The sequence below is a fragment of the Gymnodraco acuticeps genome, unplaced genomic scaffold (genome assembly GCF_902827175.1).
Source record: "Gymnodraco acuticeps unplaced genomic scaffold, fGymAcu1.1, whole genome shotgun sequence".
Lineage (NCBI taxonomy): Eukaryota > Metazoa > Chordata > Actinopteri > Perciformes > Bathydraconidae > Gymnodraco > Gymnodraco acuticeps.
In genome coordinates, this window is record NW_022990082.1 from 1484647 (window position 1) to 1501300 (window position 16654).

The 16654-nt window shown below is 41.9% G+C and overlaps 1 protein-coding gene across 1 annotated transcript; it reads left to right on the forward strand.

Annotated features, from left to right (window-relative positions):
- The first annotated feature begins 12899 nt into the window (after window positions 1-12899).
- On the forward strand, window positions 12900-16614 carry si:ch211-212d10.2 (uncharacterized protein LOC557710 homolog). Its single transcript, XM_034216208.1, has 3 exons — window positions 12900-13325; window positions 13693-13808; window positions 14462-16614. The coding sequence occupies exons 1-3, from the start codon at window positions 13136-13138 to the stop codon at window positions 14558-14560; spliced, it is 405 nt and encodes a 134-aa protein (XP_034072099.1). The 5' UTR covers window positions 12900-13135; the 3' UTR covers window positions 14561-16614.
- The last annotated feature ends 40 nt before the right edge of the window (window positions 16615-16654 follow it).

Below are 16654 nucleotides of genomic sequence, written 5' to 3' on the forward strand. Positions count from 1 at the left end.
CATGCACACACTATATATGATTGTGTGCTCTTACATTATTATGTCCAATTATTCAGCTCAACAATGTATGCAAAGGCCTTACCACTCAACGCAAGCTGCAGTTATGTATTTCCTGAATTATCATCTAGTATGCTAGGCTACAGTTTGTGTGTTACCCTCTTAGCCACAAATCATTAACTGATGTGATCCCCACCAGCATATATCTGATGCTATGTCCTCTAATCAACACAATATGTCCACACAATCCAACATAAAACCATTATCAAAAAGGCACGTCATGTCAGCTACAGATCTGTATTTTCAGATACTGAACTCCTTCCTCTTCACTATTCAGATGCTAATTTCTCTCACAGTGCGTCTGCTGAGCTAGGAACCTTGAAGAACAAGACGTATTGTGTCTGGGTTTCATCACGACTGAGGACATGAAGTAAGGAATGTAGCATAGTCTGATCTCTCCTGCAGACATGTTTGCAGTGGAGGTGAAGAGGTGGGAACAGACTTCACAGACAGTGACTCAGCGGCTCGCAGTCATGCCCTTGTTGTCTCTTGGGCACCGTTAAATGATGTCTGCCTTGGCAAATTTATTGGGAAAGATAATTATAAGGTTCAAGATGCTTGCATGTCAAAAAGTGCACTTTACTAAGAGATGCCTTTTAGAAAATGTATGTGAATCTTCCACTCATGTCATAATGTTACCTTATATTACATGTAAGGGAATTATGATGTATAACATTACTTTAGATCACATTTATTCCGTCAGATTTCATTTAAAAGAAAATGGCATGCTATTTCTTAATGTCAGCGCTAACCTTGAAACATGACAAAATAACACTAAGCATGTCAAAGTACATTTCCTGAGAGATGAACAATGTTGACACGTGGAAAAAGCAGACTGAAAATGTGAACAGTGCCTGTGTTACATTTCAGCTCCATCGATCACAAAGTCCAATTTCAAAAGAAGCAAACCAGGCCATTAATCAACATTTCAAAGTTGATGATCTTCATTTCTCTTTTTAAAATGTGACCCACACCAGTAATCTTGAGCGGTTCAGGTAGGGAAACACAACACATAAAGAATGTCCTCCTTAAAGTATGTTAATTATCATAACGAGTCAGACATCACACATTTAGGTGATTGGCAATTATCAGAAAGAGGTATGATTGCCTGCTTTCTGCAATTTACTGTAATTGACATGAACATTAGGTCTGATGAGTCATCTCCCCATTCACCCTTTTCCCTTCACTGAGGCTGCTTTATGTTTGGAAAAATCTAAAGGATGCCTTCAGACAGTGCTGCTGCCAACAGTTTATTACTGTGGCTCTGTAATTGTGTGAGCAGCCATCTCATGTCATTAGATTTGATTATTTGTCTGCATGGTCATATAACAGCAAACAAAGAGAGAGGCTACTTTATTGGTCCAGGTGGTGCAAACACTGTCCCTTAACCGCAATCCTATTTTTCCAAGATCCTGATGCGCCCATAAACATTGCTAAACAAATCAAAGAGTGGTCTCATGAAGACTTTCAAGAACAAGATCCTTCCATGTAACCAGATGTAAACATAAGTTAACTTTTATGAGATCAGAGCTAAGTGTGCCTCCGTCCCTTTCCTCACAGCACTTGAGGATTTTCCCCTTGACAAATACTCCGACCACACTCATTTCAGGATTTGTGTGGCTTTGCTCAAAAGAGATGTCAGGCTGTTTTCTGATTATATGATGTTTTTCTTATAATGTCCTTCCCCTAGATGTGAGTACTGAACAGTGGTTGACCCTATTCAGGGTTTTCTTATCTGGAATGATTGAGTCCTGCTGCAGCATAAGAGGCCCAACCGTTACATCTACTTATGCACTAAGCACTGAGGGTTGAATTTTGTGTTCGCTTAACCTTTTTGATAGCTACTGTATCACAACCTTAAATAAAAAAATAAAAAAAGGTTTCCAAGGCACCACAAAGGATGAAATAGTGCCAAGCTTATAGCATCTTGGTGCTCTGATGCTATTTGAAGGTATTCAAATGAAGCAATATATATAGATCTTGAGCAAGATTGGTCCCTTTTTATACAAATTAGCCTCATTGCAAAAACAATCCACTTCACAAGGGTGTGTGCGTGTGCGTGTGTGTGGGTGGTCAGGTCTGATAATATTTAATAAATGTTTTCGTACTGCTATTGTGTTGCCTAGTCCAGTGGTTCTCAAAAAAGTGGGTCGCGGACCCGTTTCGGGTGGGTCGCGGAAAAATTGAAGAAAAAAAATTCTTCTTTGGAAAGAAGTCAAACTTTTATTTTGAAGGCCCGATTTTCTAACGCTGTGCATGTAGTAGGCGTTGGACAGGAAGTACCGGAGACCATAAACGGCTTTGAAAACGTCTGTCACGTAGTGATCATCTTCTCAATAAAACATCTTTGCTGATGTTTTTTCGAGTCTTCTGGCCAATCAGAATCAAGATTGTTGCCGGAAGTCCGCACGGAGAATAACTTTGCGGTAGAAATGAAGCTTAGCGCAAGTTCAAGAAGGAAGACCATACCCCCTGGTGTTACACGTCACTGCAAGCTCTTCTCCCATTAAGTAATCAGGGGCGGTACTCCCCAGCTAGCAATCATTGCACCTGCTAAACCCTTTAAATCTGCTCTTCCCTCTCTGTCAGTTGTCATTTCAGGTGTCAACGCACAAGTGTACGCGTCACGGTGTTCATGGTTAAGCCAAGCAGCAGCAGGGCTTTGTCCCAGCTGAGGGCTTCGTTCCAGCTCCAGGCATTTATTCATCAGCTCCGCAGTATCGCGGATTAAGCTACAGGCGGCGTTCCCCAGTCGGGTAGCGGGTCAGCCGGCCGTCCCGCAAGCCCGGACGCGGGAGGAAAAGACAAGGAAATCGGGCTCCATGGAAGTTCCTCCGGCCTAATGGGAATGGCTACTTCACGCAAACAACTGACGTACGCTTCAGTCTCTTGAGAAGGCATCACTGGCATCAGGGCCGCCTAATGCGGCGCTTCCGGCTTCACGCGGAACGGGTCCTCATCACATGCGGAGTTTTACCCATTCTGGCTTCAACTACAACCCCTCCTGCAGGCAGGCAGGGCTTAAGCTATCCCATTGAAGCTATTCCTCCTGCGCTCACTTCAACAGGCGTCAGGGTAACGTTGGCAAAGGCAGTTGCAACAAATTCACGAAATGTTTCGTATATTGTTACGACATTTGGGTCATGCAGAGTGAGATCGCTACCCTTAAGAGAGGGGTGTGGCGTGTGCATGTGTGCATGGGCATGGTATGAGCGAGCGGGATACATGTTTTCTAGAAATAAACGAGGCAGCAGAAAAAAGGAAGGTCTGTGATCTTGCGAAATCTATCTTGCGAAACAGGAGAGCTAAATAATGCAACGACCTCCCAAGAAGAGCTCGCCTCTCTCCAGTCTTTCCGATAAAATGAGTTATTGAACCAGAAGAGTGTTGCTTCTGCCCTGGGAGAGGACAGAGAGACACCCCCCCCCCCCCCCCCCCCCCCCCCCGTTTCCTCGACTACGGTCTGGGAGCCGACAGGAAGTTCAACACTATGCATTGCTACCTCTAGTCAGGGTTAAGGTGAGCTTCAGGCAGTGTTGGGGGTAACGTGCTACAGTATGGAGTTTCAGTAACGTATTACTTGCATTACTAATGCAGTCGGGTAATTACTCATTACAATGCTCAGTAACTAAACGCAGGTTCAAGCTTCAACACAGCGTTTCCTGAAATGAATGGCGTTTCGTAGGGCTTCTTTTCCTCAATGAACAAGTCGCTGTACATTATCCTGTTTATGACCAGATACTAAATAAATTAGGAATTCACTCCCAATATTAATTTAATGATTATTGACTAAATGATCGGTTTTCTCTTTTTCTTCTCCACTAAGAATATTCCGTTTCTTGGTGCACCAACGGCTAGATCTGCGACAACAACATCTCCTTGGCAGCAAGGCAAGTTTATTTATATAGCACTTTCAATACAAGGCAATTCAAATTGCTTTAAAAATGAAAGACATTAAGAAATGGCATTTAAAATCAGTCATTTAAAAGGAAGCTAATAAAATAAACATTAAAAGAAAAAGTACATGGATCAAAGTACAGTGCAGTCTAAGATATGAATAGTTCAATTAAAAGCAGCGACAAAAGAAAAGTCTTCAGCCTGGATGTAAAAGTAGTCAGAGTTGCAGCGACTAAGGGTGCATCGACTAATCGATCAAATCGATTACCAAATTAGTTGCAACTAATTCAGTCGTCGATTCATTGTGACGTCAGCAGTGTGTTTACGTGCGTAAGCTCCAACGTTATTGGTCTTTTTATCAGTACCGGAGACATTTATAAATATGTCATGTTTATTGCTACAAAAAAAAAACATTATATCGCAGTCTAGTGTCACAACTCGTTCTAATATGCAAAGGACAAACAAATGCGCCTATGATGTATTTTCGATCAGATGAGATCTCTCTCCCCCATCGCGAGGGGACGGGGCAGTTTACACACACAGCTGCTACATGCAGCGGAGCACACTGCGGAGGTGGCGGAGAGAACGCGCTCCGAGGCGTGGTTAACTTCACCCGCTTCGACGTGGAGAATGCTCGTTGCCAAAGTGCAATAAGAGTTTATCATGTAAGGGCGTAACACGAGCACTTTGTCTAAACATTTAGCAAAAGTGCTCCACATCCAGACGGAGGAATGCACCGGGTTCCACTGTCTTTCTAGCAGCTCCGTAGCTCCATTCACGAGTAACGTTCCCACGTCAGATGTTATGTATGCTAGCAGCAACACACAGAGTAACTACATTATACAAACTCGGTTAATGATTAGAGGTAACTGAGTATTTATTAGTTTCAATTTCAGCTTTTCTGTTTACAGCCTGTCGACAGATTACTTAATACAATTCGGTAAATGCTCAGGGCAATCTCGATGACAAGGTCAATGTTCCCCCCTTTCTACGCACGGAGATAATGTAATCTAATAGCGTGCAGGCCAAGGCTGGCTCTTCAAAGCAGATATTACGACGCGCTTTAATGTTCCCATCATCGTTCAGCGGAACTCTTTCAGCCTTAAGTCAAGTAGGAGAAACTATGCGTGCACCGGCTATTCGGGTAATAATATTAATAGCGTCTCTCCCCAGTTCAAATCACCCACTGCTCAGGGAGATCTCCTAATGCGTTGCCTTCACGCATCTAGCGTTCAAATACAACATTACTAAACTACAACTCCGCTCAACTGGGAAAAGAGAAGAAGAAACAGAAGAGACTCCTCCAGGAGCACAGCGTTCCTAATCATGAGGAACTACAGGCCCAGTCTCACACCGGAGTTCCTAGCCATCACATCAAGCTCATGGTATTATCGGTCCTCTAACCAACTGCGTGCATCCACATAAACGTCTTCAACGACAGTTGCTCTTCCTCACCGGGCAACCGTACTTTGCATGCGGATTCTTCGGCACGCATCATCTCCCGTTTCCTGGACGTGGCATCCGCCGGCCTCACGACGACCGTGTTTTCCCCGACTTAAGGACGTGCACTGCACATCCTCCGTTTTGGGGGGGATATCTGCATGAGATCATTCAGATTTCCACTATTTCTACACATTTATTATCACACTTGCTGGATCTAACACTAGCGTCCCTCCATCATCCTCACTTCAGATGATAGAAGACAGTCTTAATCACTCAATCAGCTCATCAGCATCTATGACTCATCCCGGCACACTTAACGCTAATTAAGATATACTATATCATGGGTCATGTCTCAGTATTTAACCAAGTGTACGTCTTTTCTGCGTGCATCGGGCACTTCATTCATATTCTCGGGTTCATGCTCACTTGGCTCGTGGTAAACCAGGTTACGATATTCATGCATCACCGTACTCAAGCTAACAGCTCTCGGGCATTATATCGTCTACATCTCCCTCTTCACCGGACATCGGCTCGTGCCGCCAATCAAGATCTCTTCAGTTTACCTATGGTAAATATGCATATAACTGGTGGTGGCGTCTAATAGCATATCAGGGCTTTCGTTCAGACAGGTGCAGCCATTCAAGGCATATCTCCCTCCTCCCTGCCAACTCGGACGGTGGTTCTCCTCCGCCTTCATATCCCACATTCGCCCGGACATCCGTGCGTGCTGGCCATCCAAGGTCCGAACACTAAACGGTATTTATACATACAACTGGTGGTGGTCTTAGCAAGTCAGCACATGTACGTGTCACCGTGTTCATGTTTAAACACTTCATATCGTCGTGACCTTCAGGTTCGCTCGTATTGAATCCTGCCGCGCAGGTTGCGGCCAGTGGGTCCGCATTATGTTTAAACCCTGCACGTGCAGGGCGAGTAGGTCAGTGTCATGTTTAACCCTGTGTGTACAGGTTGCGGCCTATGGGTCAGCATTTGTTTAACCCTGTGTGTACAGGTTGCGGCCTATGGGTCAGCATTTGTTTAACCCTGTGTGTGCAGGTTGCGGCCTATGGGTCAGCATTTGTTTAACCCTGTGTGTACAGGTTGTGGCCTATGGGTCAGCTTTTTGTTTAACCCTGTGTGTACAGGTTGCGGCCAGCGGGTCAGCGTCATGTTTAACCCTGCGCGTGCAGGTTGCGGCCGGTGGGTCAGCGTCATGTTTAACCCTGCGCGTGCAGGTTGCGGCCAGTGGGTCAGCATCGTCTAATCCAACATGCAGGCGCTAAGCATGGTTGGCGTTCACATTAACCCTACAGTTATTCCGACAATCTCATCATGTCCCTGTGTTATCTCATTTCATCCACAGATCTCCTCAATCAGCCAGCAAGGTAAGAAATGCTTCACATCTCAGCACTTCTTACTTCTCTTCTCTTTGGGGGTTCATCGGAGCGGTTTTCCCCTCCTGAATGATATCCTACAAACCGGGGCCTAATCTCCAAACATCAGTTGATTCATTGTTGTAATCTGTCAATCATAATTTTCTATACCACGTGTCCGGTATTAAACATGTATTTCATACATCACGTCTCTCATGATTGAAATGAAGCTTAGCGCAAGTTCAAGAAGGAAGACCATACCCCCTGGTATTACACGTCACTGCAAGCTCTTCTCCCATTAAGTAATCGGGGGCGGTACTCCCCAGCTAGCAATCATTGCACCTGCTAAACCCTTTAAATCTGCTCTTCCCTCTCTGTCAGTTGTCATTTCAGGTGTCAACGCACAACCCGCCTCCACCCCTTCGCCTCCTGTCTCCTAATTCAGGGCCAAGCTAATCCTTCTTCCTCCAGACCAGACCGAACCATTATCACCACCACCAGTGTCTAGACCCCGGGGGGTTCATCGGAGCGGTTTTCCCCTCCTGAATGATATCCTACAAACCGGGGCCTAATCTCCAAACATCAGTTGATTCATTGTTGTAATCTGTCAATCATAATTTTCTATACCACGTGTCCGGTATTAAACATGTATTTCATACATCACGTCTCTCATGATTGAACTATTCTTTCACACACATACGGGTTTTGGGCCGAGGGCGACACCGTACTTCCGGTATCCGCCATTTCACACGAGGTGCAACCAGAATATCATAGTCTATTGCCTTAATCAATATCTAGTCAACTCTAAAATACCACATATATGCATTGGCATGATAATATTATTGTGACAAGTGGGGTATTCACCTGGTGTTTCCAGAAGATAGACGTAGATGCTGCCAAAATCGACCGAAGGCCACTTTCGAGAGTCGTTTTTCCATACATCTGCAGGCAGTCTGTAAGGGCAATCCGACCACCCACACAGCTCTAGTTTACGCTGGTAACGACCTAGAGCACACCCCTCAAGTCCAGAGATGTAATCCAAAGACATGCAGCGATTTCTTCGGTCGTTAATTCAGACAAAAAACCTAGTGCGCTCTGCCTGGCTACGTTAGCTAGCTGTTTATATTAGCACCTCCAGGATATTAGCATCTCCAGGAAAATGGCGTATTTATATATATATATATAGCGCGTTGCATTGTGGGTAGCTCGTGACGTCACTGTGTGTGAAAGAATACATCCGGGTACAACTTCAGATACAAATGAACACGTAATGAAATATGACCCTCGGTTTGTTGATTGACAGGTCACAGAACAATGGGAGTTATCTACCCTAACCCACAATTTAAAGTAAGTCACACAGACTATCTCCTCTTTGCTCTTCTCTCTGTGAGGAGCAGCAAGTTCAGCTTCAGAACAAAGTGAAAAACAAACAATGGCATACAATATTATTAATATGTCGGCTAGTGATAGATTTATTTATTTTCTTCTTAGATTGTACCAGAATGCGTAGTTTGTTAGTATTTCTAAAAATCTCCTGGGGGAGAATCCCCCAAGACCCCCCTTCTGGGGTTGGATTTCCAGCATGTGTGCCTTTTTATACAGTTTAGCTTTGATTCCATCAACTCATTAAACTTTTTTAAAAGCATACTTTAGTTATGTGAAGGGATATATGCACTGTATTTCACTTTAATTAATATTGTATGCTGAAAAGCGTATATATTACAGCACGATTTTTTGTTGAATAGATTTGAGTGCTTCAAAAATGTTGGGTTGCGATTTATTGACCAAGTAAAAAGTGGGTCCCGAGGCCTGACCAGTTGAGAACCACTGGCCTAGTCAGTGTGTTTACGTCGTTGAGCCTTGTACTTTGCAGAGGATTACAATCAAATGCAAAAAAAGGGCAAACTGCTCAAAAACGTGAAAGGCCTTTTCAAGCTGCACTATCATTAGCGCCATGTCTTTTGTGAAACGCACCTTGAGACCGGGAAGATGGTGGTTTTAAGTATGTTGATATCTGTGGCTGCTTTCTTTGAGATATACACTTCAAAGGCTTTCTTGACGATTTTCCACATCTATAATCCCTACTACCAGTATGGTTAATGTGAATCAGAATCAGAAACAGGTTTATTGCCAGGTAGGTTCACACATACAAGGAATTTGACTTGATGTCATGGTGCATACATCAAATATAAAACGAAGTTTCCACAAGCAGCAGTTAGCTTAGCAATAAAAAGCTTGTCTGATTCTGTAACAAAGCCTGACTACCAGCACATCCAAAGCTCACTTATAAACAATTTACTGCATATCCCGTTTGTTCAAACTAAATGTTAGCACAAAAAACTGTAAAAATGAAATGATGCAGTGTTAGGTGGATTATGTGCCAGACTATTTATTGGCCGGGCGCAATGACTTCCTGTAGCCTGGTTGTTACCCTGATGTTGCCCGGCAACCACCAGCTAAAGAAAAGATCCAGCAGAATTACCTGAAACCAGAGCCAGGCTGCTCCAGTCAATGTTGCTCTGCTGGTTCTAGCTTCATTTTCACATTACGTTTGTAACGTATAGAAAGTATTTGTACTCTTTGAGACCATTTTTATCCTCCGTGGGGAAATTCAGTCTCTCTCCTGTTGATTTGCCATCAACTGTTTTTAATCAATCAAACAAAACTAACATCATATACACTATGATTGGATCTAGAAAGTAAAAAGCATATACTTTGAGCCACAGTAGAAACAACTAACAGGACATTGCTATATGTTGGTGATTCTAGACATACTGATGTTCCTATTTTTAACACTAAAATGCTATATATTTAGGGGTAGTCCTTTAGGCAAAGTCTGCAGGCTATAAGGTTTGCATAAGGAGATTAAACGTTTATTAAAGGGCCTTCAACCATACATCGTATTCACAGTGGGACTGTGCAGAACCCTGGGGCTTATTGGCAATGCAGGTCTGTGAGGGCAGACATTGGGACTGGCCCAGCAATCAGATGTGGATTCAGTTTCCTGTCCATTAAACATCAAAGTCGAGTCTGGGTTTGCATTTGAAGGGACATAACGATATTATGTATTTTAACGTTCCACAGAAGACGTCAAGCACCAAGCAAACAATTGTTATCCTAATATGAGCTCCTTGTGGGAGCTTTGAAACATGACTGTCCTCATATTGGTTTATGAAACGAGAAGCATTTGAATGACAAAATGTTTTAGATTCAAGAAGCAAAGCAAGCAGGTAGTGGTGTTTGGAGCTTGGCTCAAGCACTTTCTTAGCTAATAAAAAACATTTGGGCTGGAGACTTTGTCTTCCATTCATCCTTGGCGGATGATTTAAGAGACATTTGAGGATGATTGCCGGGTTGTTGACGAGATGAAGCTAATGATGGATGACTTTGGATTCAACTCAAAGTCTAATACGTCATCTGAGCCAGACTTTCTCTACACCAAATTTCGCCTCATACAAATAGTTACACTGTCCAGTGGTTGAAGTATTGAAACGAGAAGTCAAAGAAATGTATGGACAGAGCAATCCTCATTCTGGCCCACTTCTTGCTGTTGGCACCTTTGTTTACTTCTCCCATCCAACCTACTGATTCAGTTTTTCCACAATACATCATGGTGATGTCTGTAATCACTGTTTTTTTCTGTTTAAAAATGTAAATAATTGGAGCTCAGTTAATTTGATTCACAACTTTTGCCTTGCAGGTTTTCACACCTTTCACAGGCCAAAGCAGAGCCGTTGGTGATGTCTGTCAGTGTGTCAGTGCCACCTCCAAACTGCAGGCTGTCCACTGTACAGATTGTTGGCTGAAATACTAAAGGGACAATTTTATTAGCTCACGACTCAACCTTCTGATTAATAGTACTTGGCTGCGTTATTGAAAATAATCCCTGTTGTTGATTATCCAATCAAACCCTTCTGAGTTCAGACTGCATGATTCAAGACTACCTGCTGATCAGCATGACAACATATTCCCAGCTGTGTTTTAATGCTGCTTAGGGTTTTATTCTGGGTATTTCCACATAGTGATAAACCCATGCTGAAGTTAACTGACAATAAAGCTACTCTAACAAAAATAACACAAATATGACTTTAATACTATGACCTGCTAGTACATAACGATAGATTACAATCAAATTTAAAATATATTATATGTATTAAGTTTTAAAATCTCACAGGTGGAGTTGTATGTAGAGTGAGTTATGATGATGAGGTAATGTTTATGTATAGGGATTTTAGCCTTGAACAGTACATATTTAAGATTTTGGTAACCTAGCTCAGATTTCTTTACACTGTGTTACGCCCAGATCTAGGGGAACCGGTGCAGCATAAAATGTGCACTCTCTCCTCTTTTCCCACTCCCAAGAACATAGACAATCAGAGACAGTGAATGCCGTTTGGTAAATGTAATTACCAAAGTTTTATTTTTAACAAATAAGTGCAACAACCCACAAAGCAAAAAAATCTCTGAACACAAAAATCTTGCCTAACAAATAAGAAAATAAACATACAGGACTCTTACCTACACTGACGTAAAAACAGGAGAAAACGAGAACCAACCAAAAGAAAAAGGGTTTCACACTTTCACGTAGATTTAAGGCGTGTCCAACAAGGACAGGTTAAAGTTATGTCTATTCTTCCAAGGTTTACAAAATATACCAGGACAGAAGTAGCCTACAAAAGGACTGATACAAATACGCAACAGTTGGGCACAGGAGAAGCTGAGTCGGAGAGAGCGGCAGAGTGACTGCATGGCTGCAGCTTAAATGCTCCCCTCTTCTTCAGGTGGACCAATCAGCCTGTTGAAGGTAGCTAATCAGCTAACGGGCACCACCTGCTTGCTCGCTCGCATGCACACACACACACACACACACACACACACACACACACACACACACACACACACACACACACACACACACACACACACAGGAGGAGGGAAACATCTCTACACACAATACACATAACGACCAGGGTCGTAACAACTGGCTCTCTTTTTTCTTCAGTCTCTTGATGAGATCCAACTTCTGACAAGACGCAGTACACATTCTTGATACCTGCCCATGACACGTTTTCATGGCTTTCCTCTGCAGACTTACATGATTCTCAAAGTCAGGAATCGGAACAAGTGGCCTCTGTTAAGCGTCACTCCAGTCCAGACAGTAATTCACATATAACTCCAGGCTAAACTGCCAGCATAATTATAATTGGTGCAATAAAGCGTTGGAGACAAAGTGAATAAAAGTTTAATAAATACAGATTGTCATTTATGTATTTTTTTTTTTTTTGCCGCTTGCCAATTGGACACACTTGTAGGTGTTCAAAATCTCAATTCCAATTCCAATGGAAAGGTCAGTTGTATACACTGGTGATAATTATGAGACCTTTAGCTTCTATGATCATGGACAGATGGCCGACTCACAAATGTAAAACTTCTTACTAAGGTTAAACTGACTGTCAGAAGTTGTACTGTTTTAAGATCTTTCTGAGGTTCTGTTTTATCCGTTCGATCAACTCTATTTCTGATAAAGTAGTGCTGCCTCAGGAACTAAACACTGGCAGGGACACTGAGCTAACAAACAATTTGTAATAATGTTAATAAATTACATTTAGGAAAAGTAAACCTGAAGGAATCAGCCAAATACCTGTCTGAAGCATCATGGTCTGCCATGAAAGAACAATAACAGTCTTTGTAACTGACAATTAAGGAATAGTGTTGTAGCCTACTATTTGCACTGTACATGAAAAGTGATTTTCCACATGTAGCCTACCACACAGTTTGGAAACAAGTCCAATAGTGTATTAAAGTGTTCTCAATAAACCCAACAGGGCCACCAGGAAAGCCCAGAAAATTGGCATTTCTGCAGAGTTGAATTGTTCAAATATAAAACAGTGTGACCCAAATGAAAGAACAGGAGAGGTTTGTCTGAAGTCGATGAATTAAACTATTTATTATGGAGAGCATTCCCCACATTAAGGCTTTAGCTAAGGTTCAACATAAAAGGCCCATTTTTTCACGCTTTTTCGACTTGTGATTTATATTATTCTTAGACCAGCATATATGAAACTGATCAACCAAAAAAATGTAAATGTGTGGGGATTAAATGTGCTGCTTGTTAATCATCACTTTCATGTCGCTGAAATGAGGAGCAGCCATGCTCCAGCGCACCTCGGTGTGACGGTGAGACAGCTCTCTGCAGCGCGGATGGAGGAAGCTCAGTCCGCATAGCTGACGGTCACATCGCTCGGCCTGGAGGTTAATATGACATTTGTTCACCCAGCGAACTGCCAGATGCATTTCAACCGGAGTAAAAAAGCAGCTATTTAGTAGCGCAATTTAGAAACAACCGTTCATTTCGCCGTGCTTTCATGGCGTCTGGCTCCGGAGATGAAGAGGGGAACACGGAAGTCGGTTCATGGAGACTCATAGGCCCGGTCGAGGGGCTCTCCAAGAAACGCTGCCGCCTGATGTACTGCTCCCTGGGCTTCAAGTCTGATGTCTGCCTCTTCTACGTGAAGGGGGAGTTTTTCGCCATGGATGCTCGCTGTGCACATTCCGGTAAAACATCCTACAGTATCAGTCGCTTATGTTAACCCTTAGCTATCTAGGCAAAAATAATGCACAATATAACGTTGTTGTGATTGTATAAGGGTATTCAGCGTATTGTAAAGAATGTAGCAACTGTGGGTCAGACTACAACTGTTTACCTCTTACACAAAATGAGTATGGTTCGTTCTTCCCACAGCTGATAGCCTACGGAAATATCATCCGTGACAGCCCCCTGCTGTCACATAGCTTTATCAGTTTCACACCATGTTATTCAAGCCTCACCATCACATTTTCCCAGAAGGTGCACATCAAAAGCCATTTGTTTTGTTTTTTTTAAAGCGAGAACATGTGAGTAACAATTTCCTGTTTCTCCCAGGCGGTCCTCTGTGTGAGGGGGACATCGAGGAGGCTGACGGAGTCCTGCAGGTCTTCTGTCCCTGGCACGACTATGACTTCAACCTCAGGACTGGGAAGTCTGGGACCTCCTTACAGGTCAGAGATGAAATATGTCCTTGCTGTATTACTTCTTCACAAAACAGCTACATTTCATTGCTCAGAATAGAAAGATATAATTCAAATGTGAGTTAGAGTAGAACAAACATTAATTAGACCCCAAATGATTCCCGAAATATCATCACGAATCAAATATGCATCAAACTTCCAAAAACATGCCCAGTAGGCAAAAGCTTCACTCTCTGACTGCACCTGGAAGTTAATGTGAACATTTGCAGTGACATGTAGGCAGATTGTATTAGATGTAGAAAGTTCCACTGATTGACACAGCATGAGGAATCAAAGTCTATGAGTCAGAGTTAATGTTTTGTTCCCCTTTTATTCCCCTTTTCTATTGTTTGCTTGCCATGAACAATCCAAACAAGAGCTTTACTTTCCATAAACATCTTGTTCAATTTTATAAACCATTGTTTCTCCTGTACAGTGCATTACTGTGATGTCACCAGTCAAACAATATAAAAACAATTATTCTGGGAGTTTGCACAGGAGGGTTTGCTCCATTTTAACTTATCAGAAGTGACATTACATACACTGTAAGCTTACTTGGTTTTTTAGCAGCTGTATGAATACCGCAGTAAATTACAATTGGTTTATTCCCTCTCATGTGCCTTTTGTGTTCTCTCTTTTTACAGCAACAAGTGTATGAAGTCAAGCTGGAGGATGGCAACGTGTACGTGAAACACGCCAATCGTCTCTCCTTAGAGCCTTTTCCTGCGGATCAGAAGAGTTGAAAAACCTCTGCCCTTTGTGAGGCCCGTCTATTTTTAATACTTGTTCCACAAACCCAAGCCATCTGAAACATTCCTGAGCCTTATCTATCATGTTCACAGACGGTTTCTGCTTTGATTGCTGTGAACTCAGGACAATATCAAGAGGATTGTCTGAAGAGGACATGACATCATGAAACTGAGATGTACTTTCTGCTGTTCCAGGTAGAGATTCATCACAGATACTGAGCATGGAGCGCTCTAAGGTCACTGCAGACTTTTATAATACACCAGACCGTAGCAGATATAACTTCAAAACAGAAAGTCTACTTTTCATATGTAATATTACATTTTTACTGCATAACAACTATTTTGCCTATTGACCAGATTTTGTAGGATTCTTTAAGATAATCATCTTATTATTTCTGATTTAAATAATATAGAGTGATATAGTTTAATGTCTTTGCATTTGAGCTAAAACATTTAAAAAAAAGTCATCTTTATTCTTAGATGTTCTACTTGTCCATCCATTGCTCGTCTTATATGCTTACTAGCAAGCAATTACTGCCCTGTTTTGCTCCCAAATATCCTTTCTGATTTAAATACAAAAGGAAAATTGACAACTAACTATAATTGCAATGAGGGGAGGAATTCACATGCATCCAGAAATAATGATTCTTGCTTTACAGTCATATTAGAGGTAATATGATTTATACAAAATATGCAAAATGCAATGATAATCTAGTGATTTGTAAATGCAGTTCAAGTGGACAAAATGAATAGTACAAATGAGTATGAAATGAACATCAATGTCTTGGTTTATATGAGAAAAACACATGTAGATTGTAATTTTTAGTTGTAGTATGTAATTTTGAAGTCTTAAGTGACTGCCAGTCCATTTCAAAAAGTAATACAAGAGTTTCCACTAATTACAGTGGAGTAATTTGTAGAACCATGTCATGGTGGAAGTGTAATGACTTTAATATCCAACTAAAAGGTCTTATTGTTATTCCCACCATTAATTATCTTCAATGTCTTCAACAAGCATTACCAGAGGCTTCAACTTGCAAGCAATCAGTCACACTTGTTGAGTTGTGGCCTTTGCATAAATGTAGACATGTATTCCAGTGATGTCACCAAACAGAAAACTCTCTTTTAATGATTTGATTTTGGACCGTTTTTTTAACCCGAATAGAGTTCCAGCAAGTAAAACACACATGAAGGGCACTGCAATTACGTTTGATGGCAGTCCCGGAGTTAAGACTTCTCACACAGCAATTCTCTCCACTCCTGGCCTGTGCACAGACAGGTTCGTCTGTTATTGACGCAATTGGACTCAAAAGAAACAGTTAAGGCGCCGCAGGAAGGTTCATGACCTTAAATGCACCATTGGTCTCAAAAAGAAATGTTTTTTTCTAGCTTAATGTGCGTGTGCACTGATGCATTTCTTACCCAGCGGTGAGGGCAGTCACTCACTGTGTTTTCTGTCAGCTCCATTTTCTGGCAGAGGCGCAGGGCCCATCCTGAAGGTGTCAGAGGCAACACATGCTTTCCCCCCTGCTGTGATCCTTGCTGTGCAACTTTATTACAGTAATAATTCCATTGGCTAAAAATGTCTGTAGTGTGCAGGAGTGTTTTTTCTGTGTGCAGTATAACTCATCACCTGAAGGGTAATAGACACACACAATGGACATGCAGCTATTTTGAGTCAGTGGAAAAGTCGAAGTAAACATTGTCAGGATTCTGCACAGTACTTGATATTCCGTGAGTACTACTGAGAAAACCAGCATTACCATCTGTTGCCATATGTTTCCTTAAAGTTATTATATGCTGAGCTAATTTGAATGCATTTAGTTTCTTATGAAAATGATGTATCTGGTTTATATGTAAAAAATGTCTGCAGACTGCATTGTTACTTTAGCCACATTTTATTTCAACTACCTATCACATGCACTGTAAAGTTCTGTTGTTTCGTATGTTTCAAACTATATTTATTGTTGTGACTTTTGCAGAGCTCAGCATTTCATATGTATTGTTTAGATCACAAATTAAATTATTGTTTGCATCACTGAAAACAATTTGTTTTCTTACATTCAGAAATGTGAAATTATTAAACCG

Bases quoted from the DNA above. Each gene is read 5' to 3' on its own strand.
- si:ch211-212d10.2 (XM_034216208.1), top strand. From the start codon at position 13,136: ATGGCGTCTGGCTCCGGAGATGAAGAGGGGAACACGGAAGTCGGTTCA. The intron at 13,326-13,692 runs GTAAAACATCCT...TGTTTCTCCCAG, and splicing joins TGCTCGCTGTGCACATTCCG to GCGGTCCTCTGTGTGAGGGG. The intron at 13,809-14,461 runs GTCAGAGATGAA...CTCTTTTTACAG, and splicing joins AGTCTGGGACCTCCTTACAG to CAACAAGTGTATGAAGTCAA.